The sequence below is a fragment of the Symphodus melops genome (assembly GCF_947650265.1).
Source record: "Symphodus melops genome assembly, chromosome: 13".
In the NCBI taxonomy this organism is placed as follows: Eukaryota; Metazoa; Chordata; class Actinopteri; order Labriformes; family Labridae; genus Symphodus; species Symphodus melops.
The window spans coordinates 7,593,435-7,617,727 of NC_136703.1; the positions used below are offsets into that span (position 1 = coordinate 7,593,435).

The 24,293-nt window shown below is 41.8% G+C and overlaps 1 protein-coding gene and 1 long non-coding RNA gene across 5 annotated transcripts; both read left to right on the plus strand.

Annotated features, from left to right (window-relative positions):
* Positions 1-212: 212 nt before the first annotated feature.
* LOC306833738 (delta-type opioid receptor-like) lies at positions 213-6,680 on the plus strand. Its single transcript, XM_079359230.1, has 4 exons — positions 213-308; positions 1,401-1,718; positions 2,203-2,561; positions 6,598-6,680. Exons 2-3 carry the CDS (start codon positions 1,499-1,501, stop codon positions 2,415-2,417), a joined length of 435 nt encoding a protein of 144 aa, XP_079215356.1. The 5' UTR covers positions 213-308; positions 1,401-1,498; the 3' UTR covers positions 2,418-2,561; positions 6,598-6,680.
* A 3,883-nt stretch (positions 6,681-10,563) lies between these two features.
* On the plus strand, positions 10,564-24,290 carry LOC306833742. 4 transcript variants are annotated; one of them, XR_013780411.1, is made up of 6 exons: positions 10,564-10,813; positions 12,557-12,604; positions 12,733-12,874; positions 13,359-13,717; positions 18,558-18,650; positions 20,269-20,689. It is a non-coding gene; the product is annotated as an uncharacterized lncRNA (long non-coding RNA). The 4 variants fall into 4 exon arrangements; XR_013780412.1 differs by lacking the exons at positions 10,564-10,813; positions 12,557-12,604; positions 20,269-20,689 and adding an exon at positions 24,161-24,290 and having other exon boundaries at positions 12,708-12,874; XR_013780413.1 differs by lacking the exons at positions 10,564-10,813; positions 12,557-12,604 and having other exon boundaries at positions 12,708-12,874.
* Positions 24,291-24,293: the final 3 nt, after the last annotated feature.

Sequence of the window (24,293 nt, forward strand, 5' to 3'; positions counted from 1 at the left end):
AAAACGAGTTATTGTCCATGAAAGTCGAGCTTGTATTAGCTCAAAATTAAGCGCTTTTGTGATCTGTAAATTGTTTCTGTGGCTACGTTGATTTAAATTCTACTAATAATCAAGTTTTTTAACATTGTATGGGGGTGGATACTTTAAATACGAAAAAAATCGAATTTTTTCGGGGCGGAAGTGGCGAAACAGGTAGCGAGGTCGTCTCTCAATCGCAAGGTTGAGAGTTCGATTCCAGCTCCTGCCCTTCCAGGGCTTGCCCTATGCACGCTATCATCAGGGGGTCGATGTAAAGCAGCGACCTGCAGGTACACATGGCCAAGTTGCCGCTCCTAGACTGCGGATTCGGCTAGTAGAGCACGTGACCAGCTGAGACCCCGCCCAACTCATCGCAGCCTGGCGATAGCGTCCATTAATGTTTTCTCTATCATCGTTATTATCGTATTAGTAGGACACATCATCATTTATTAATTGGGTCGAGCTGATGGGTATAATGTGAATGAGCCAAGTTTGATTCTTGCAGAAACATGTCCGTTGTGTCCCTGGGCAAGACATTTGACCAACCACTTGCCCAGTATGAATGCTGTGAATGGTGGCATTAATTACTGAGATCGTCTTCTTGACAACAGTGTGTCAATGTGTAGGTGTGACTTGAGGTATAATCGGAACACCTGATTGGTAGAACAGCACATAGTCAAAAGACTGACAAAAAACAAAACAACAACTATAAACCATTTGTTTTCAAGCAGAAGGATTACCATTGATAGTTTATTTTATTGAGCATAGAGGAATCAGAGTCATTATTCAAGTAAAAGTGAACTGACAAGAGGATTTCTAATTTGATAAATAAGGAGCCACTGTGAAAGAGATGCTACACGATTAAAAGCTGCATTTGACATTATTTCATGTTAGAAATAAGATGAGGGTTAAGTAAATGAACACAATCCAAGAGAAGCTGAGGAAAAGGTGAAGAATACAGCCTCCAAGAAGTTGTGTGGATGAGGAGAGCATTGTTCTGCACAACATGAAGGATATTCCATGCAGACTGTCATATTAGGCTGTATGAGTTTAACTGCAGCTAAGTGAGTGAGTTGATCCTCTGTATGGAGTTGTAGTGTGAAATGCTTGATTTGTGTGCAAGTGCTGCTGTAGTTCAACTTCATTCAGGTCACAGTGAGGCTGAAAGCAAGCGGAAGATAAGATAAAGCTGAATGAGAAACGGTGTGGTTAGAGCTGCTCAAGAGTCAGGATAAATGAAGATAGATGTTAATATTAGAATGAAAGGTTCTCTCTCCTCAAGGTGCAGTTATCACACGTACACTTCTGGTATGCAGAGGCATGTTTAAGAATCCTTCTCCAATGACATCCATCTCCACGCTCTTCTTCCTTCTCTCTGTCAGATTTACTGTTGGTCCGGTTTCCTGTGGCTCAGCGGACAGCTGCAGCAGGTGAACGGCGACCTGCTCTTCACGTCTGCCCCCACAACAGACAGAACGAGATGAAAACAGCCACCAACATCTACATCTTCAGTGTGGGCGTGGCTGACGCTCTGGTCACTCACAGCATGTCTTTCCAGAGCACTGACTATCTGCTCGGCTCCTGGCTGTTTGGCGTGCAAGGTTTTGATCTCCATGGATTTCTACAAGACGTTCACCAGCATCTTTACCCTGACCATGATGAGCGTAGTGAGCTACGTGTGCCAACCAATCAAGGCCCTGGTAAAGCTATAGCCTGAATTATTGGTTGACACAGTTTGAGAAAATAAATTGAAATATTGCTCATTTTCAGGGGCAGACTGATAGATGGTGTGTGTTGACAACAGGCCTGTAGACAATAAGCAAAGTGCACTTAACCCAGGTATATGATGTGAGACTAGCTGTGTGTAGTGTCAATCTGACTGCTGTTAGAGATCTGACTTTAGGGGTTATTAACCTTTCAGACATCCATGGCTCTTAGTGGAGGAATCGGCTGGAGAGCATCATAGCTTAAATGTTAGCATGTTAAAACGGCTAACACTGTATGCATAATAGTATATGTTGACTAAGATGTCATCAACAGGTTTGCATTGTCGTTGTGAGTACATAAGCTAGCAGCAAACATTAAAATGTAGCATTACTGTCAATGCTTAAAGGGCATTTGTTAGCAAGGCGACTGTAGTTTTATTGAGTGACTGAATCCTTGGTGCTAACTGTGTTCAAACAGGGATTACAGAGTGTGCTCTACAGTTCCCTGAAGCTTACATCTACTGGGACACCCTGATGAAGATCTGTGTCTTCACCTTTGTAGCACCTGTCATAACCATCATGTCTGCCACACTCTGTTGCTCATGGGCTGAAGAGGATCACACGCCTAGTGCTGGTGGTGGTTGGAGTCTTGGTGGTGTACTGGACCCCCATCCGCATCGTCATCATGGTTAAGGCCCTGTCAGCCAACGTGCCGGAGACCACCTGGAGGCCATCCTCGACGCTTTCCTCCAGGAGAACTTCAAGAGGTGCTTCAGGGACTTGTGCTGCCCCGGAGCCAGGAGACATGGGGACTGTGAGGGGGTGAGTCGCAGTCGGGTGAGGAGCACCCTGCGGGACCACTCATATCCACAGAAAGGACTCTTTGAATGTATTCAGCATGTTGGTCAGAGAATCAGTAGACAGAAGAATTGCTAAACTATATTTAATGCTTTTAAAAAATGAAAAGCAATCCCATTTTAAAACCCAAACATCAAAGAATGTGTCCTACGCACCGATGTCGCCTGTGTAGCCAAAACCGTATCAGGTGATGAAGACACTGTTGTTGAGAAACATATCAAAACATAAATAAGCTGTATGGTTGGAGTGGATGACATGATCATTAAAAAGGAAGCTGTGCCTGACTGGATCAATCCCATGACTTTAAGATGCTGCTCTTTGACTTTGATGGCTCAATGTGTAACAATCCGCCACCAATCCCAGACAGAAACTACATTTAGTTGTTGGAGAAATATCTGCCAGAATCTACAGTAAGAAAGTGCTTGAAATATAACTTTGAACTAATCAAGGTGTAGAGAAACAAGGAGTTAATGACAGACTAACAACACATAGAATAAGCCCTTATCCAAAAACCCAGATAATGACCTTTAATTTGACAACAATTCAGGTTGAAGTGGGATCAGACTACTCTGAAAAACTTTGGGATACTGTTACCAAAAGAAATGCCCACATTGGGGAAGATTAATTATAGCCCCCTTATGACTCAAATAAGATCAGATATTCAAAGATGGAACTGTATCCCGTTTGTGAGTCTCACCCAGAGGCTTGAATCTGTTCAAATGAGTATTCTTCCAAGACTTTGATTTCTCTTTTAGGCTCTACCAGTTGACATTTAAAAAAAATGGGATAGAATTATCTCCTGAGAAATTTGGCAGTGAAAAAACAACCTGGAGTTAGGTTTAAAACATTACAACTGGTCAAAAAAGACGATGCCATGGCAGTACCACACATGAAAGATCATTTTTCCTCAGTTCAATTAAGGCCATTGTTGAATCTATGTGTAACCCAGTCTTAAAAACGGGATTAAAATATAAATATTGATGTAACTAATTAAAATCCCCACATGTCAGAGTAGGCATTAATATTGACTAAAAAGCACATAAATATAAATTGATAAATATTGTTTAAAAGAAATCATTTCAAAATACGTGATACGTATTTTCGTTGACACTCCGAGCAGCCAGTTGCGCTGTAGTCTAAAATCCATATTAGCCAATAAGGTCAAGTCTCCTCCTGATCACGTGCTCTGCATGAGAGAAACCTTTTAACTGCTCCGGGGAAGCTAACGTGTCAGTCGCAGTTTTTGGTGGAAATACAACGTGATTGATACTGAGAGTCCCAAAGGCTGTGAAACGATGTGAGCTGGGAAACCGTGTGTCCCGCGTGAGATGTAGCATGGTGAGTGCTATTCATTGTGTATGGGAGCTAGTTAGCATGCTAATCTCCGGATGCTAACCTCCGAGTGGTATCTCCGCTAGCTTTTTCATTACGAAAATGCACTTTTAAGAGGTATAAATGATTACCCAAGGTCCCAATTCAATTGATACGAAATACTATTGCAAGGTTTATGCAAAGTCACTTGTGTAGAGTTGTAAATTGCTGTTTTCTGTGCAAAATTGTGGACTTAGCACATGCTAATTTTTCCTTGTAGTGCTAATGTGTGGTTAGCCATTGTGAAAATGAGTAGAGTTAATGTGAAGTGCTGGCACACGCACTTTGCCTGTTTTTTGGTTTATTTTTATACACTTAAAGCCTGCAAGTGTAATTGTTGGAGTCAAAGTGTACTTGCTATACACTTTAGAAACACTCATTTTGTTACTGAATGTAAACTATTGTAAACATGGTTTATTTTCCATTTAGTAACTTTTGAAATATGTTGTACAACTGAGATATTTAAGAAATTCTTAATGCTTTTCTAGTAGCTATAGTTCTAGTAGCTATATAGAATGTGTAACATGTATAGAGTTTACACAATGTTGTTACTGCAGTTAATTTGATGTGGCTAGTAAATTATTAGAAGACACTAGGATTCGGCTGCTGGAGGGCAGGTGCAGCAAACAAAGAGACACACAACAGTTGCAGTTAAATGTGAAAATATATTGAACACCAGTGAAAAAATCCCAAAGTAAAGCCCAAAATATTTACATATTGCAGTTCATGAACCGGTTGGAAATTCAAAACAAAATTCAAAAATGGACACACTAAACAATATTCCAGTGCGGTTGTTTAAACTGCCAACCTGAACTGCAGTAGCCTGGTCCCCAAGTCCTTAACTGCATAAACAATTAATTCACTGAGCTTTCGAACAAACAGGTTATAGATTTGAAAAGTAATGATCCAATAGTGCAAAGTCCAGTACAGTTTGGTTGTGATGCAGTTTAATGCTCAGTTGGAGGATGTGGGAGGGGTAACAGGCTTGCAGGGCCTCCTACCAAACCATCAACAGCAGGTACAGTTTTCAGGCTCCTGGCCGTGTTCTGTAGCTCGCCATCGGGGAACTGGTCCTAAAGCAGGACACCTGGCCAGTTCAGTCAAATCAAAAGGCACGCACAAGATACCAGCTCCCCAACGCAGTGACAATGGTCTGGTTTCTGCAACTGCTGTCCCTTGGTTTCTCTCCCACACACCTGAGGAGAATGAAGCCAGGGCAGCTAAACTGGTACCTTGTGATTGGTGAGTCCACGTCACATGATCGCCTCATGTGACGGTGCATTTGAGGGAGTGGGAAATTTAAATGAACCAGTGTTACAAATGCAGTTTAAGATATTGTCTGACCTGTTTCCAGGTTAGGTTTTTTGTTCTGGATTGGATTTCCGAAGATTCTCCAGATCTGGATGGCGAGCCGTAGCCCGAACCACAACTACTGGTAACCGTAACCCAACTACAGTTTCAAAAGAACATTGAACGACTAAACAAAACTTTGAAGGACTTAAAGAACATTGAAAGGACTTTACTGTTTTTGAGGGTACTTTATTTTATTTTTCAAAGCACGCATGTTGTATTGCTCTTGTATATAATTCTTCTGAAACAATTTGCAGAGTAAAGTCATTGTTTCACTGCAACTTTGTGTGTGCGCCTCCTTTGGTGTTGCATCCCCAAGGCTCCTACGAATCTTGAATCTTCTGATCAGGCCCAGTTATCCCTTCAGTCTATCTTGCACTACATAAGGGTACAGAAAGCACCATAAGTGCTACATATGCAACAAAGATCACAAATCCAGATGGAAAGACATTGAACTTTCATTTACTAAGAGCCGTCAAATCCAGTCAACGCTTGGCTTGTTGAGAAACATCCCAGTCTGAAGGAGCCAGGGTCCGAAAAAGGATAGTACTGGTGGTTTCACAGCCTCAAATTTAAGTTTGGAAACTATCTGCAAAAGTTGAGTGCAGCAGGATGCTCGGAGGTGGTAGTGAACAAAAGAAAAGGAGGAGATGCGAAGGGAAAACGTCTGAAGAAGTCAAAGAAGGGTGAGGGTGAAGGATTGAGTCCTGAAAACATGGAGGAAAAGCGCAAGATGATGGAAGTTGAAATGATCTTTACACCTTCTTTTATTGAGCCTATGTCTCCTAACTGCAGCCTGTTGTACGTAACACTGGGCACTTGGATTAGCACGTTCCTTTCAAAGGTGTTAAATTTAGACACCGTCACTGGCTTGGTAAATCACATAGCGTGTACTAACTCAACTTGTTTGCATTTTCTCCTCCCAGTATTTTGCACGCTGAGACAGAAACGCCTTGCGTTGCATATTCATTAAGGCAAACGTACTATTTGGACAATAGGTGTTGTTTTTGTTCACATGAAAGACTCATTCCTCACTGCACGCTGTTCGTAGATCAGATGGCACATTTATTTCTGGTGGTATCAAGTTTGCACACGTTTTAAGACGCGCAAAGGTTTAGTAAATCAGGCCCTGTGTTTTCTATTTAAAATGTTTGACTAATCAAGCAGAAGCAGCTTGACATGTTGTACTGCCTTGAGAAAGATGTAAGTGGAGGAGCTGACGAGCATAAAATGATGCAGCCGTTGTTGTTTGGTATGAGATTGTCCTCATACTGCATGTTTCTTTGTCTTGTAGGACTCAAATGAGAGAAGGAGGACTGCTGCTCTGCTTGTTCTGCCACACTTCATAACCGGCAAAGATCCATCAGATGTCATCAGGATGTAAGACCGTAAGTATTTAGTAATGCAACACTACAGATGTGTAGGATATAACGATCAAAGCAGCGAGAGCGTAGGACCGGGCTTGTGCGTCTGAATATTTTGCACAGTTAAGGTTTACATCTGGGATAGTGACACAGGAAAATGTATACGAGCCAGTGAGACGTTATTTTGAAAATGACACTTGTAAAGCCTCTTTAGACTCTGGATGAAGCCGTGAAGGGGATGAAACTTGACCTACTGATAGGCCATGAAGGTGCTGGACGGGAGGCCGTTCCATGTGATATCTTGGACGTGGCAGTTGTGGTTGAGGAGACCATTGTGCTGCACAACAAGAAGGATATTCCATGCAGCTTTGCAATACTTATGGCCATCATCTACTGTATGATGACTGTATGATACTTAGTTTGAAAACTTAAGTTGAATTGCTGCCTTAAAAACTCGAGTTAACCAAACTCGAAAAGGCAATTAGTTTGAATTGGTTTAAGTTACCTTAACTTGGAAATGTGAGTGAGAAATAGTGTGCATTGATTTGACACTAGAAAGCTAGTTTTCCTGTACATATTACATATCATAATTAGGTGTTTGAACTCAAAGTATCAAGTTCAAGCAATAAATGATTATTAATTAAACGACTTGCATAAGTTCAATTTGAGAGTTGAAATAATGTGGAATTCTGTGTTGCTTTGACAAGAGAAAGCTAGTTTTCTTGAATGAATTATGAGTGATAGTTGTTTTAACTCAGAGTATCAAGTAAAAAGTGTGATCATGAATTAAACGAGTTCTACAACTTAACATTGTGAGATGAAACAAAGCTCATCTTGAAGTTGAGTCAGCTTGTGTTTTTAAGGCAGCATTTGAACTTGAGTTTCTAAGTTAAGCCACCTTGATCATTTTTACAGTGTGGGAGTTTAAGGTGGTAGCCTCTGCAATCAGTGTGTGGAGGTTGTGTGAGGGGGTGCCTGTGACAGGGAAGCACTTGGAGAAGTCAGACAACTCTATTTCTCTCTCACTCTCTCTCTTTCTGCCCCTCCCGCTCTCCCACTTTCTCAGCCCAGAACAGTCTTGGCAGAGGAACGTTCATCATGAGCCTGGCTCAGCTCAGGAATTCCTGTGAAAAGAAAGCTGTTTTTCTTGTGCTGCTCCCAAAAGTCCTTGTGCACATCCCTGAATTTCCTGAAAACTTCAGGAAAACGCTGAGTTTTCAAGTCGACCTGGATCAGGCAGGGCCAATCACAGCCCTTTTTGAATTATCAGGGTTTAATATGATAACTGAGACATTTTTAGAAACAACAAAGACGACTGTCATTGGCTTTAGGATGGCATGAATATTCAGCAAACTAGAAGGTAGTGGGTTTATCCAATTGGGTGCAGAGCTACAACCCTTCACAAAACAACACCTGGAGAGCACTACCTCGTACAGGTGCAATTATTTCCAGACCTTCATAAAACGGTATATATATTACCTGTAAGGTTTTCATTGTTTTCATTCATTACTCACACTCTATGTCTCTCTTTCTCCGTCTTGTTTTTCTTGTGATCGTTTGTCAGCTCACTGTTGTGGTGTTTTTTTCCACTTTCAGTGAAACCAAACTCAGTTAGCGCATCCTTTAATAACTGTTATATTTGAAACTGTTCCTCTTTGCTGTTGTCATTTCAGCAACGTGACAGAATCCCCCCCTCACCCCGCGGTCTTCTTGTCATTCAGCGCCTGGGGGTCCGTCATCCATATCCAGATCTCCACCCATGCTCTCGACCCCCTCAGCGCAACTGCCAGTGTCCAGACTCCATCAGGGGGATTTTAATCCTTCTTGTTGATGTGATACTGCCAGCAGCTAATAGTTTTGCTTCAGGAGTTCAGGACTTCAGGAGTGCATTGACAAGTTGCATCTGTCAAAGGGGATTATAATTTGCTTTTATTTCATTCATGAAATAATAAGCCAGACAGGAGACACTTACAGGTAATGGAAGTATTCATTTACTGGTGAGGAAACGGGCAGAACTAGCAGAAGGAGATAAAACACTCCAGGTGTGTGAACTCGACAAAAAAAAAAATCAGTTGAAAGAAAACAGATGGAGGAAAGAGGAGAGAGAGGGAGGGGGGGGGAGTTACAGGGGAAGCGGACGAAATTCGAGCCATGCAGAGTCATAGTACACCTCATCATGTTATCCTCTAGTCGGCTTGGTGTTGTGGGATACATGGAACAGAGATAATAACATTGTTTCACTCCAGGTTTTTTCGAAGGCAGTTCAGCAACTGTATGCGATCGTCTTTTGAAGATGTCAGCTTGAGGGCAGAACTTTCGGCAGGAACATTTGCCAATATGTCCTTTTGTAAAGCTTCTACAACTTCACAATATATATGTGTACTTTTAATAGGCAACCTAGTTCTGTGACTTCATTTCTGTATTTGTATTTAAATAAAGGAAGTCCTTTTTACATTTTGTGTACTCCTTACTACTTCCATAAATCATTAATAACCAGATATTCATTGTCAAAGGCTTAACACTTTTTCTTCTTACATTTTGATTTCTAACTGAGGCCTACGATTTACTTCAGCTGCATCTTTCTGCCAGCTTTGTAGCTGCACAGCTCCAGCAGTGTCTTATGTACAGCTCTAGATGGCAGCCATTCTCAAAGCAAGGTTGCCTTTTCTTCACATGGTGTAAGCCACCCAGTAGATCACGTTCACCACAGCAAAAGTGAAAGGGAAAACAGCCCTGGCATAGATGTCCATTGTATCGGCATCAATGGGCTTGCAGACACACTTGGAACAGCACTTCTTTTCCTCCTTGGTCTCCTCTGTCTGCTTGGACCTTCTCCTCCTCGGCTCAGTCTCCTCGCTGCCGCCCTCTCCGGGGATTTCACTGCTTGACCGCTGGGCCCGTCCATGGCGGTTGGCTATCATCACGCTCTGGTTCATACCGGTAACCAAAAAGGAAAACAGAACCATAGCCTGTTCTCCATTCTTCACAATGGACTGTAGGGAGGCACACAGAAGAATGTAAAAACTTGTAGAGGTCTCGAAGAATGTGATTTATAATCTCTCAGTATCAAGCAACCTATTTGACATAAAAAAGACAGTAAACCCTTCAGCTGAAGGACCTGTCTTCCCCTGTTTCCATGCAATAAAGCATCCTTTCATATGATAAGGACACAAACACAAAGTACACGTGAGGGATCTGAGACTTGAAACACATGCTGGAGGCACCACCACATAGCTGGATTATCTTGAGATCGAATTTGCATTTTCCTTAATATCTATGACATATGTTTTATGTTACCTACAGCAGGTAAATTATCCACACTGTAACCAATACAATAATTATTAAATAGAATAAGACATCAGATGATGCCAAAAAAGCTAAAAACAATCTGATATCAATTCTATGACTTTATCCTGTCATAGAGATTCTTTCTCAATACTGCAACCAGAAACTTCAGCCTCCAATCTTATTGAACTACAACTGGTCTTGTTAAAATTACTTTGAAGATGATCAGCATTGTACATTTGTACAGTTGAGGTATTTCATTTGGTGGTCACTAGATGGCAGTCTTGTCAATGGTAGGACCTTCATTCTGTATGATGTCTGTGCATGAGACAGTGAACGTTCAATTACGTCAAAGCCTCCGCAAGAATATTATAAAATATATAAAAATGTATAATCCACTTATTTGATTGATGTGTAAAATACATTTGAAAAATGATTTTATTTTTCTTGTCCACACGAGTGGCAATGGCAGCCTTCCATTCACTTCAGACCTCACTTTGAAGACACTGTCATTTCATTTCTATATTTCTTCTGAAAAGGGACTTTTGTTGTTTTGATAGTTCTTATACTGTCAGTGCAAGTGATGTATATATATTTTAGCGTGTGTTGTGTTAAATGATAATTTGCTACATTCACAGCGGCATGACAAAGTTATTAGTACTTTTCGTGCTAGCTAACCTGCTAGCAAACCTCCGTGTTCGGCTCACATTTGGCTCCGAGCGGTCAAAACCAGCGTCTTTACACTCAGGCTGTAAGTCTTCATTGGATGGTTATGTAATTATGGAGCATTAAATCTCTTATGGAAATAATTAATGGGATCAGATAACGAAGACTGTCTAAAGACCTGCGTATATATTGAAAGTAAGTGTTTTGACTTTCTAGTAAGCTGCCGGCTTGTTTTAATGTTAGCTGTAGACTAACGCTAGCTAGGATGGAACTGCTGGCCAGCTTGCCTTATGTAGCGCTGTTTCCATAGAAACGTAAAACGAGTTATTGTCCATGAAAGTCGAGCTTGTATTAGCTCAAAATTAAGCGCTTTTGTGATCTGTAAATTGTTTCTGTGGCTACGTTGATTTAAATTCTACTAATAATCAAGTTTTTAACATTGTATGGGGGTGGATACTTTAAATACGAAAAAAATCGAATTTTTTCGGGGCGGAAGTGGCGAAACAGGTAGCGAGGTCGTCTCTCAATCGCAAGGTTGAGAGTTCGATTCCAGCTCCTGCCCTTCCAGGGCTTGCCCTATGCACGCTATCATCAGGGGGTCGATGTAAAGCAGCGACCTGCAGGTACACATGGCCAAGTTGCCGCTCCTAGACTGCGGATTCGGCTAGTAGAGCACGTGACCAGCTGAGACCCCGCCCAACTCATCGCAGCCTGGCGATAGCGTCCATTAATGTTTTCTCTATCATCGTTATTATCGTATTAGTAGGACACATCATCATTTATTAATTGGGTCGAGCTGATGGGTATAATGTGAATGAGCCAAGTTTGATTCTTGCAGAAACATGTCCGTTGTGTCCCTGGGCAAGACATTTGACCAACCACTTGCCCAGTATGAATGCTGTGAATGGTGGCATTAATTACTGAGATCGTCTTCTTGACAACAGTGTGTCAATGTGTAGGTGTGACTTGAGGTATAATCGGAACACCTGATTGGTAGAACAGCACATAGTCAAAAGACTGACAAAAAACAAAACAACAACTATAAACCATTTGTTTTCAAGCAGAAGGATTACCATTGATAGTTTATTTTATTGAGCATAGAGGAATCAGAGTCATTATTCAAGTAAAAGTGAACTGACAAGAGGATTTCTAATTTGATAAATAAGGAGCCACTGTGAAAGAGATGCTACACGATTAAAAGCTGCATTTGACATTATTTCATGTTAGAAATAAGATGAGGGTTAAGTAAATGAACACAATCCAAGAGAAGCTGAGGAAAAGGTGAAGAATATACAGCCTCCAAGAAGTTGTGTGGATGAGGAGAGCATTGTTCTGCACAACATGAAGGATATTCCATGCAGACTGTCATATTAGGCTGCATGAGTTTAACTGCAGCTAAGACTTAATCAACTTGCAATTGGCTTTCTTTCATCTGCTCTTTATATCATGTGGTAAGATTTTGAAAATATGAACAGAGCACTGTCATCAGTTGATGTGAATTTGTAAGTCTTTGCGTTTCCAGGATGATATTATTGGAGAAAAGTCATCAGGCCTGTTGGAAGCAGATAAAAAGAGGGGAGTGGAGTTTCTGGGCTGTTTGTGTAGTTGGAGGCTGTTGTGATGAGTGAGTTGATCCTCTGTATGGAGTTGTAGTGTGAAATGCTTGATTTGTGTGCAAGTGCTGCTGTAGTTCAACTTCATTCAGGTCACAGTGAGGCTGAAAGCAAGCGGAAGATAAGATAAAGCTGAATGAGAAACGGTGTGGTTAGAGCTGGTCAAGAGTCAGGATAAATGAAGATAGATGTCAATATTAGAATGAAAGGTTCTCTCTCCTCAAGGTGCAGTTATCACACGTACACTCCTGGTATGCAGAGGCATGTTTAAGAATCCTTCTCCAATGACATCCATCTCCACGCTCTTCTTCCTTCTCTCTGTCAGATTTACTGTTGGTCCGGTTTCCTGTGGCTCAGCGGACAGCTGCAGCAGGTGAACGGCGACCTGCTCTTCACGTCTGCCCCCACAACAGACAGAACGAGATGAAAACAGCCACCAACATCTACATCTTCAGTGTGGGCGTGGCCGACGCTCTGGTCACTCACAGCATGTCTTTCCAGAGCACTGACTATCTGCTCGGCTCCTGGCTGTTTGGCGTGCAAGGTTTTGATCTCCATGGATTTCTACAAGACGTTCACCAGCATCTTTACCCTGACCATGATGAGCGTGGTGAGCTACGTGTGCCAACCAATCAAGGCCCTGGTAAAGCTATAGCCTGAATTATTGGTTGACACAGTTTGAGAAAATAAATTGAAATATTGCTCATTTTCAGGGGCAGACTGATAGATGGTGTGTGTTGACAACAGGCCTGTAGACAATAAGCAAAGTGCACTTAACCCAGGTATATGATGTGAGACTAGCTGTGTGTAGTGTCAATCTGACTGCTGTTAGAGATCTGACTTTAGGGGTTATTAACCTTTCAGACATCCATGGCTCTTAGTGGAGGAATCGGCTGGAGAGCATCATAGCTTAAATGTTAGCATGTTAAAACGGCTAACACTGTATGCATAATAGTATATGTTGACTAAGATGTCATCAACAGGTTTGCATTGTCGTTGTGAGTACATAAGCTAGCAGCAAACATTAAAATGTAGCATTACTGTCAATGCTTAAAGGGCATTTGTTAGCAAGGCGACTGTAGTTTTATTGAGTGACTGAATCCTTGGTGCTAACTGTGTTCAAACAGGGATTACAGAGTGTGCTCTACAGTTCCCTGAAGCTTACATCTACTGGGACACCCTGATGAAGATCTGTGTCTTCACCTTTGTAGCACCTGTCATAACCATCATGTCTGCCACACTCTGTTGCTCATGGGCTGAAGAGGATCACACGCCTAGTGCTGGTGGTGGTTGGAGTCTTGGTGGTGTACTGGACCCCCATCCGCATCGTCATCATGGTTAAGGCCCTGTCAGCCAACGTGCCGGAGACCACCTGGAGGCCATCCTCGACGCTTTCCTCCAGGAGAACTTCAAGAGGTGCTTCAGGGACTTGTGCTGCCCCGGAGCCAGGAGACATGGGGACTGTGAGGGGGTGAGTCGCAGTCGGGTGAGGAGCACCCTGCGGGACCACTCATATCCACAGAAAGGACTCTTTGAATGTATTCAGCATGTTGGTCAGAGAATCAGTAGACAGAAGAATTGCTAAACTATATTTAATGCTTTTAAAAAATGAAAAGCAATCCCATTTTAAAACCCAAACATCAAAGAATGTGTCCTACGCACCGATGTCGCCTGTGTAGCCAAAACCGTATCAGGTGATGAAGACACTGTTGTTGAGAAACATATCAAAACATAAATAAGCTGTATGGTTGGAGTGGATGACATGATCATTAAAAAGGAAGCTGTGCCTGACTGGATCAATCCCATGACTTTAAGATGCTGCTCTTTGACTTTGATGGCTCAATGTGTAACAATCCGCCACCAATCCCAGACAGAAACTACATTTAGTTGTTGGAGAAATATCTGCCAGAATCTACAGTAAGAAAGTGCTTGAAATATAACTTTGAACTAATCAAGGTGTAGAGAAACAAGGAGTTAATGACAGACTAACAACACATAGAATAAGCCCTGTGATGTTTTTAAACCCTGTTTGTGAAGCACTTTGTGGCCCCTGCCTGCGAAAAGTGCTATATAAATAAATTTTACTTACTTACTTACTTACTTACTTATCCAAAAACCCAGATAATGACCTTTAGTTTGACAACAATTTCAGGTTCAGGTTGAAGTGGGATCAGACTACTCTGAAAAACTTTGGGATACTGTTACCAAAAGAAATGCCCACATTGGGGAAGATTAATTATGACTCAAATAAGATCAGATATTCAATGATGGAACTGTATCCCGTTTGTGAGTCTCACCCAGAGGCTTGAATCTGTTCAAATGAGTATTCTTCCAAGACTTTGATTTCTCTTTTAGGCTCTACCAGTTGACATTTAAAAAAAATGGGATAGAATTATCTCCTGAGAAATTTGGCAGTGAAAAAACAACCTGGAGTTAGGTTTAAAACATTACAACTGGTCAAAAAAGACGATGCCATGGCAGTACCACACATGAAAGATTATTTTCAGTTCAATTAAGGCCATTGTTGAATCTATGTGTAACCCAGTCTTAAAAACGGGATTAAAATATAAATATTGATGTAACTAATTAAAATCCCCACATGTCAGAGTAGGCATTAATATTGACTAAAAAGCACATAAATATAAATTGATAAATATTGTTTAAAAGAAATCATTTCAAAATACGTGATACGTATTTTCGTTGACACTCCGAGCAGCCAGTTGCGCTGTAGTCTAAAATCCATATTAGCCAATAAGGTCAAGTCTCCTCCTGATCACTACGTGCTCTGCATGAGAGAAACCTTTTAACTGCTCCGGGGAAGCTAACGTGTCAGTCGCAGTTTTTGGTGGAAATACAACGTGATTGATACTGAGAGTCCCAAAGGCTGTGAAACGATGTGAGCTGGGAAACCGTGTGTCCCGCGTGAGATGTAGCATGGTGAGTGCTATTCATTGTGTATGGGAGCTAGTTAGCATGCTAATCTCCGGATGCTAACCTCTGAGTGGTATCTCCGCTAGCTTTTTCATTACGAAAATGCACTTTTAAGAGGTATAAATGATTACCAAGGTCCCAATTCAATCGATACGAAATACTATTGCAAGGTTTATGCAAAGTCACTTGTGTAGAGTTGTAAATTGCTGTTTTCTGTGCAAAATTGTGGACTTAGCACATGCTAATTTTTCCTTGTAGTGCTAATGTGTGGTTAGCCATTGTGAAAATGAGTAGAGTTAATGTGAAGTGCTGGCACACGCACTTTGCCTGTTTTTTTGTTTATTTTTATACACTTAAAGCCTGCAAGTGTAATTGTTGGAGTCAAAGTGTACTTGCTATACACTTTAGAAACACTCTTTTTGTTACTGAATGTAAACTATTGTAAACATGGTTTATTTTCCATTTAGTAACTTTTGAAATATAATGTTGTACAACTGAGATATTTAAGAAATTCTTAATGCTTTTCTAGTAGCTATAGTTCTAGTAGCTATATAGAACGTGTAACATGTATAGAGTTTACACAATGTTGTTACTGCAGTTAATTTGATGTGGCTAGTAAATTATTAGAAGACACTAGGATTCGGCTGCTGGAGGGCAGGTGCAGCAAACAAAGAGACACGCAACAGTTGCAGTTAAATGTGAAAATATATTGAATACCAGTGAAAAAATCCCAAAGTAAAGCCCAAAATATTTACATATTGCAGTTCATGAACCGGTTGGAAATTCAAAACAAAATTCAAAAATGGACACACTAAACAATATTCCAGTGCAGTTGTTTAAACTGCCAACCTGAACTGCAGTAGCCTGGTCCCCAAGTCCTTAACTGCATAAACAATTAATTCACTGAGCTTTCGAACAAACAGGTTATAGATTTGAAAAGTAATGATCCAATAGTGCAAAGTCCAGTACGGTTTGGTTGTGATGCAGTTTAATGCTCAGTTGGAGGATGTGGGAGGGGTAACAGGCTTGCAGGGCCTCCTACCAAACCATCAAGTAAGTAAGTAAGTAAGTAAGTAAAATTTATTTATATAGCACTTTTCGCAGGCAGGGGCCACAAAGTGCTTCACAAACAGGGTTTAAAACATCACAAGCAACAAACAGACAGTATAGAGATCATAGCAGCCCTAAAAGAGACCAACCAAAAGCCTGGACAAATAAAAACGTCCCCAGTTGACTCTTGAAAGTGTCGGAGTCACATTGAACGAGTATCCAATAGGCCGACGTGGATTGACGTCTCGGAGGTAGTGTCCGTGTTGCGGAGCGGGACTGGACGAAGGCACATCCAGCGGTCACGTGAGCTCCAGCTGGTCCACGCTGGAAAAGCCGGCATAAACACGGAAGTAGGCGATGGCGATGAAAACCCCTGATCATGGCTCCAGCACTGCGAAGGGTCCAGGACAGTTGTTGAAGTGCGGGCAGGCAGCAGCGAGGACACGCTGGCGCACACATCGAGGAGAGGAATCCGGCGCAGGAACCGAGCGTGGTCCCGGCAGCCGAAGACGATGGAGCCCCCGGCAGCCGCAGCACGCCCTCGCTTCACTTGGATACCGGACCGAGAGCCCCTTTTTCTGGTTCTCCTGCGGGTCCTACCCGGCACCCGATACAGCACCAAGTAGTCAGGTGAGACGGGATCGATTTCAAACGGAGGCGGAAATGCCTGTTTGTAACGGTCCCAGGTATGAAACATGTCCTCCAATGACTCTTTGATACGAAATAAAGAGTCCCGATCATAGGTTAGTAAAGCCAGGACACTTCCATTTGTCATCTGGGCTGCAAATATCACATATAGTGAAACAATAATCATCAATAATCTACAAAACAGAGAGCGAACCGTGGCAATGCCAGTCACAGGCGCCAGTACGGTTTGGTCTCCATGGCAACCCCAACAGCAAGTACAGTTTTCAGGCTCCTGGCCGTGTTCCGTAGCTCGCCATCGGGGAACTGGTCCTAAAGCAGGACACCTGGCCAGTTCAGTCAAATCAAAAGGCACGCACAAGATACCAGCTCCCCAACGCAGTGACAATGGTCTGGTTTCTGCAACTGCTGTCCCTTGGCTTCTCTCCCACACACCTGAGGAGAATGAAGCCAGGGCAGCTAAACTGGTACCTTGTGATTGGTGAGTCCACGTCACATGATCGCCTCATGTGACGGTGCATTTGAGGGAGTGGGAAATTTAAATGAACCAGTGTTACAAACGCAGTTTAAGATATTGTCTGACCTGTTTCCAGGTTAGGTTTTTTGTTCTGGATTGGATTTCCGAAGATTCTCCAGATCTGGATGGCGAGCCGTAGCCCGAACCACAACTACTGGTAACCGTAACCCAACTACAGTTTCAAAAGAACATTGAACGACTAAACAAAACTTTGAAGGACTTAAAGAACATTGAAAGGACTTTACTGTTTTTGAGGGTACTTTATTTTATTTTTCAAAGCACGCATGTTGTAATGCTCTTGTATATAATTCTTCTGAAACAATTTGCAGAGTAAAGTCATTGTTTCACTGCAACTTTGTGTGTGCGCCTCCTTTGGTGTTGCATCCCCAAGGCTCCTACGAATCTTGAATCTTCTGATCAGGCCCAGTTATCCCTTCAGTCTATCTTGCACTACATAAGGGTACAGAAAGCACCATAAGTGCTACATATGCAACAAAGATCACAAATCCAGATGGAAAGACATTGAACTTTCATTTACTAAGAGCCGTCAAATCCAGTCAACGCTTGGCTTGTTGAGAAACATCCCAGTCTGAAGGAGCCAGGGTCCGAAAAAGGATAGTACTGGTGGTTTCACAGCCTCAAATTTAAGTTTGGAAACTATCTGCAAAAGTTGAGTGCAGCAGGATGCTCGGAGGTGGTAGTGAACAAAAGAAAAGGAGGAGATGCGAAGGGAAAACGTCTGAAGAAGTCAAAGAAGGGTGAGGGTGAAGGATTGAGTCCTGAAAACATGGAGGAAAAGCGCAAGATGATGGAAGTTGAAATGATCTTTACACCTTCTTTTATTGAGCCTATGTCTCCTAACTGCAGCCTGTTGTACGTAACACTGGGCACTTGGATTAGCACGTTCCTTTCAAAGGTGTTAAATTTAGACACCGTCACTGGCTTGGTAAATCACATAGCGTGTACTAACTCAACTTCTTTGCATTTTCTCCTCCCAGTATTTTGCACGCTGAGGCAGGAACGCCTCGCGTTGCATATTCATTAAGGCAAACGTACTATTTGGACAATAGGTGTTGTTTTTGTTCACATGAAAGACTCATTCCTCACTGCACGCTGTTCGTAGATCAGATGGCACATTTATTTCTGGTGGTATCCTCATACTGCATGTTTCTTTGTCTTGTAGGACTCAAATGAGAGAAGGAGGACTGCTGCTCTGCTTGTTCTGCCACACTTCATAACCGGCAAAGATCCATCAGATGTCATCAGGATGTGTGACGTAAGACCATAAGTATTTAGGATATAACGATCAAAGCAGCGAGAGCGTAGGACCGGGCTTGTGCGTCTGAATATTTTACACAGTTAAGGTTTACATCTGGGATAGTGACACAGGAAAATGTATACGAGCCAGTGAGACGTTATTTTGAAAATGACACTTGTAAAGCCTCTTTAGACTCTGGATGAAGCCGTGAAGGGGATGAAACTTGACCTACTGATAGGCCATGAAGGTGCTGGACGGGAGGCCGTTCCATGTGATATCTTGGACGTGGCAGTTGTGGTTGAGGAGACCATTGTGCTGCACAACAAGAAGGATATTCCATGCAGCTTTGCAATACTTATGGCCATCATCTACTGTATGATACTTAGTTTGAAAACTTAAGTTGAATTGCTGCCTTAAAAACTCGAGTTAACCAAACTCGAAAAGGCAATTAGTTTGAATTGGTTTAAGTTACCTTAACTTGGAAATGTGAGTGAGAAATAGTGTGCATTGATTTGACACTAGAAAGCTAGTTTTCCTGTACATATTACATATCATAATTAGGTGTTTGAACTCAAAGTATCAAGTTCAAGCAATAAATGATTATTAATTAAACGACTTGCATAAGTTCAATTTGAGAGTTGAAATAATGTGGAATTCTGTGTTGCTTTGACAAGAGAAAGATAGTTTTCTTGAATGAATTATGAGTGATAGTTGTTTTAACTCAGAGTATCAAGTAAAAAGTGTGATCATGAATTAAACGAGTTCTACAACTTAACATTGTGAGATGAAACAAAGCTCATCTTGAAGTTGAGTCAGCTTGTGTTTTTAAGGCAGCATTTGAACTTGAGTTTCTAAGTTGAGCCACCTTGATCATTTTTACAGTGTGGGAGTTTAAGGTAGTAGCCTCTGCAATCAGTGTGTGGATGTTGTGTGAGGGGGTGACTGTGACAGGGAAGCACTTGGAGAAGTCAGACAACTCTATTTCTCTCTCACTCTCTCTCTTTCTGCCCCTCCCGCTCTCCCACTTTCTCAGCCCAGAACAGTCTTGGCAGAGGAACGTTCATCATGAGCCTGGCTCAGCTCAGGAATTCCTGTGAAAAGAAAGCTGTTTTTCTTGTGCTGCTCCCAAAAGTCCTTGTGCACATCCCTGAGTTTCCTGAAAACTTCAGGAAAACGCTGAGTTTTCAAGTCGACCTGGATCAGGCAGGGCCAATCACAGCCCTTTTTGAATTATCAGGGTTTAATATGATAACTGAGACATTTTTAGAAACAACAAAGACGACTGTCATTGGCTTTAGGATGGCATGAATATTCAGCAAACTAGAAGGTAGTGGGTTTATCCAATTGGGTGCAGAGCTACAACCCTTCACAAAACAACACCTGGAGAGCACTATCTCGTACAGGTGTAATTATTTCCAGACCTTCATAAAACGGTATATATTACCTGTAAGGTTTTCATTGTTTTCATTCATTACTCACACTATGTCTCTCTTTCTCCATCTTGTTTTTCTTGTGATCGTTTGTCAGCTCACTGTTGTGGTGTTTTTTTCCACTTTCAGTGAAACCAAACTCAGTTAGCGCATCCTTTAATAACTGTTATATTTGAAACTGTTCCTCTTTGCTGTTGTCATTTCAGCAACGTGACAGAATCCCCCCCTCACCCCGCGGTCTTCTTGTCATTCAGCGCCTGGGGGTCCGTCATCCATATCCAGATCTCCACCCATGCTCTCGACCCCCTCAGCGCAACTGCCAGTGTCCAGACTCCATCAGGGGGATTTTAATCCTTCTTGTTGATGTGATACTGCCAGCAGCTAATAGTTTTGCTTCAGGAGTTCAGGACTTCAGGAGTGCATTGACAAGTTGCATCTGTCAAAGGGGATTATAATTTGCTTTTATTTCATTCATGAAATAATAAGCCAGACAGGAGACACTTACAGGTAATGGAAGTATTCATTTACTGGTGAGGAAACAGGCAGAACTAGCAGAAGGAGATAAAACACTCCAGGTGTGTGAACTCGACAAAAAAAAAAAATCAGTTGAAAGAAAACAGATGGAGGAAAGAGGAGAGAGAGGGGGGGGGGGAGTTACAGGGGAAGCGGACGAGATTCGAGCCATGCAGAGTCATAGTACACCTCATCACGTTATCCTCTAGTCGGCTTGGTGTTGTGGGATACATGGAACAGAGATAATAACATTGTTTCACTCCAGGTTTTTTCGAAGGCAGTTCAGCAACTGTATGCGATCGTCTTTTGAAGATGTCAGCTTGAGGGCAGAACTTTCGGCAGGAACATTTGCCAATATGTCCTTTTGTAAAGCTTCTACAACTTCACAATATATATGTGTACTTTTAATAGGCAACCTAGTTCTGTGACTTCATTTCTGTATTTGTATTTAAATAAAGGAAGTCCTTTTTACATTTTGTGTACTCCTTACTACTTCCATAAATCATTAATAACCAGATATTCATTGTCAAAGGCTTAACACTTTTTCTTCTTACATTTTGATTTCTAACTGAGGCCTACGATTTACTTCAGCTGCATCTTTCTGCCAGCTTTGTAGCTGCACAGCTCCAGCAGTGTCTTATGTACAGCTCTAGATGGCAGCCATTCTCAAAGCAAGGTTGCCTTTTCTTCACATGGTGTAAGCCACCCAGTAGATCACGTTCACCACAGCAAAAGTGAAAGGGAAAACAGCCCTGGCATAGATGTCCATTGTATCGGCATCAATGGGCTTGCAGACACACTTGGAACAGCACTTCTTTTCCTCCTTGGTCTCCTCTGTCTGCTTGGACCTTCTCCTCCTCGGCTCAGTCTCCTCGCTGCCGCCCTCTCCGGGGATTTCACTGCTTGACCGCTGGGCCCGTCCATGGCGGTTGGCTATCATCACGCTCTGGTTCATACCGGTAACCAAAAAGGAAAACAGAACCATAGCCTGTTCTCCATTCTTCACAATGGACTGTAGGGAGGCACACAGAAGAATGTCAACCTATTTGACATAAAAAAGACAGTAAACCCTTCAGCAGAAGGACCTGTCTTCCCCTGTTTCCATGCAATAAAGCATCCTTTCATATGATAAGGACACAAACACAAAGTACACGTGAGGGATCTGAGACTTGAAACACATGCTGGAGGCACCACCACATAGCTGGATTATCTTGAGATCGAATTTGCATTTTCCTTAATATCTATGACATATGTTTTATGTTACCTACAGCAGGTAAATTATCCACACTGTAACCAATACAATAATTATTAAATAGAATAAGACATCAGATGATGCCAAAAAAGCTAAAAACAATCTGATATCAATTCTATGACTTTATCCTGTCATAGAGATTCTTTCTCAATACTGCAACCAGAAACTTCAGCCTCCAATCTTATTGAACTACAACTGGTCTTGTTAAAATTACTTTGAAGATGATCAGCATTGTACATTAGTACAGTTGAGGTATTTCATTTGGTGGTCACTAGATGGCAGTCTTGTCAATGGTAGGACCTTCATTCTGTATGATGTCTGTGCATGAGACAGTGAACGTTCAATTACGTCAAAGCCTCCGCAAGAATATTATAAAATATATAAAAATGTATAATCCACTTATTTGATTGATGTGTAAAATACATTTTCTTGTCCACACGAGTGGCAATAGCAGCCTTCCATTCACTTCAGACCTCACTTTGAAGACACTGTCATTTCATTTCTATATTTCTTCTGAAAAGGGACTTTTGTTGTTTTGATAGTTCTTATACTGTCAGTGCAAGTGATGTATATATATTTTAGCGTGTGTTGTGTTAAATGATAATTTGCTACATTCACAGCGGCATGACAAAGTTATTAGTACTTTTCGTGCTAGCTAACCTGCTAGCAAACCTCCGTGTTCGGCTCACATTTGGCTCCGAGCGGTCAAAACCAGCGTCTTTACACTCAGGCTGTAAGTCTTCATTGGATGGTTATGTAATTATGGAGCATTAAATCTCTTATGGAAATAATTAATGGGATCAGATAAAGAAGACTGTCTAAAGACCTGCGTATATATTGAAAGTAAGTGTTTTGACTTTCTAGTAAGCTGCCTGCTTGTTTTAATGTTAGCTGTAGACTAACGCTAGCTAGGATGGAACTGCTGGCCAGCTTGCCTTATGTAGCGCTGTTTCCATAGAAACGTAAAACGAGTTATTGTCCATGAAAGTCGAGCTTGTATTAGCTCAAAATTAAGCGCTTTTGTGATCTGTAAATTGTTTCTGTGGCTACGTTGATTTAAATTCTACTAATAATCAAGTTTTTTAACATTGTATGGGGGTGGATACCTTAAATACGAAAAAAATCGAATTTTTTCGGGGCGGAAGTGGCGAAACAGGTAGCGAGGTCGTCTCTCAATCGCAAGGTTGAGAGTTCGATTCCAGCTCCTGCCCTTCCAGGGCTTGCCCTATGCACGCTATCATCAGGGGGTCGATGTAAAGCAGCGACCTGCAGGTACACATGGCCAAGTTGCCGCTCCTAGACTGCGGATTCGGCTAGTAGAGCACGTGACCAGCTGAGACCCCGCCCAACTCATCGCAGCCTGGCGATAGCGTCCATTAATGTTTTCTCTATCATCGTTATTATCGTATTAGTAGGACACATCATCATTTATTAATTGGGTCGAGCTGATGGGTACAATGTGAATGAGCCAAGTTTGATTCTTGCAGAAACATGTCCGTTGTGCCCAGTATGAATGCTGTGAATGGTGGCATTAATTACTGAGATCGTCTTCTTGACAACAGTGTGTCAATGTGTAGGTGTGACTTGAGGTATAATCGGAACACCTGATTGGTAGAACAGCACATAGTCAAAAGACTGACAAAAAACAAAACAACAACTATAAACCATTTGTTTTCAAGCAGAAGGATTACCATTGATAGTTTATTTTATTGAGCATAGAGGAATCAGAGTCATTATTCAAGTAAAAGTGAACTGACAAGAGGATTTCTAATTTGATAAATAAGGAGCCACTGTGAAAGAGATGCTACACGATTAAAAGCTGCATTTGACATTATTTCATGTTAGAAATAAGATGAGGGTTAAGTAAATGAACACAATCCAAGAGAAGCTGAGGAAAAGGTGAAGAATACAGCCTCCAAGAAGTTGTGTGGATGAGGAGAGCATTGTTCTGCACAACATGAAGGATATTCCATGCAGACTGTCATATTAGGCTGTATGAGTTTAACTGCAGCTAAGTGAGTGAGTTGATCCTCTGTATGGAGTTGTAGTGTGAAATGCTTGATTTGTGTGCAAGTGCTGCTGTAGTTCAACTTCATTCAGGTCACAGTGAGGCTGAAAGCAAGCGGAAGATAAGATAAAGCTGAATGAGAAACGGTGTGGTTAGAGCTGGTCAAGAGTCAGGATAAATGAAGATAGATGTCAATATTAGAATGAAAGGTTCTCTCTCCTCAAGGTGCAGTTATCACACGTACACTCCTGGTATGCAGAGGCATGTTTAAGAATCCTTCTCCAATGACATCCATCTCCACGCTCTTCTTCCTTCTCTCTGTCAGATTTACTGTTGGTCCGGTTTCCTGTGGCTCAGCGGACAGCTGCAGCAGGTGAACGGCGACCTGCTCTTCACGTCTGCCCCCACAACAGACAGAACGAGATGAAAACAGCCACCAACATCTACATCTTCAGTGT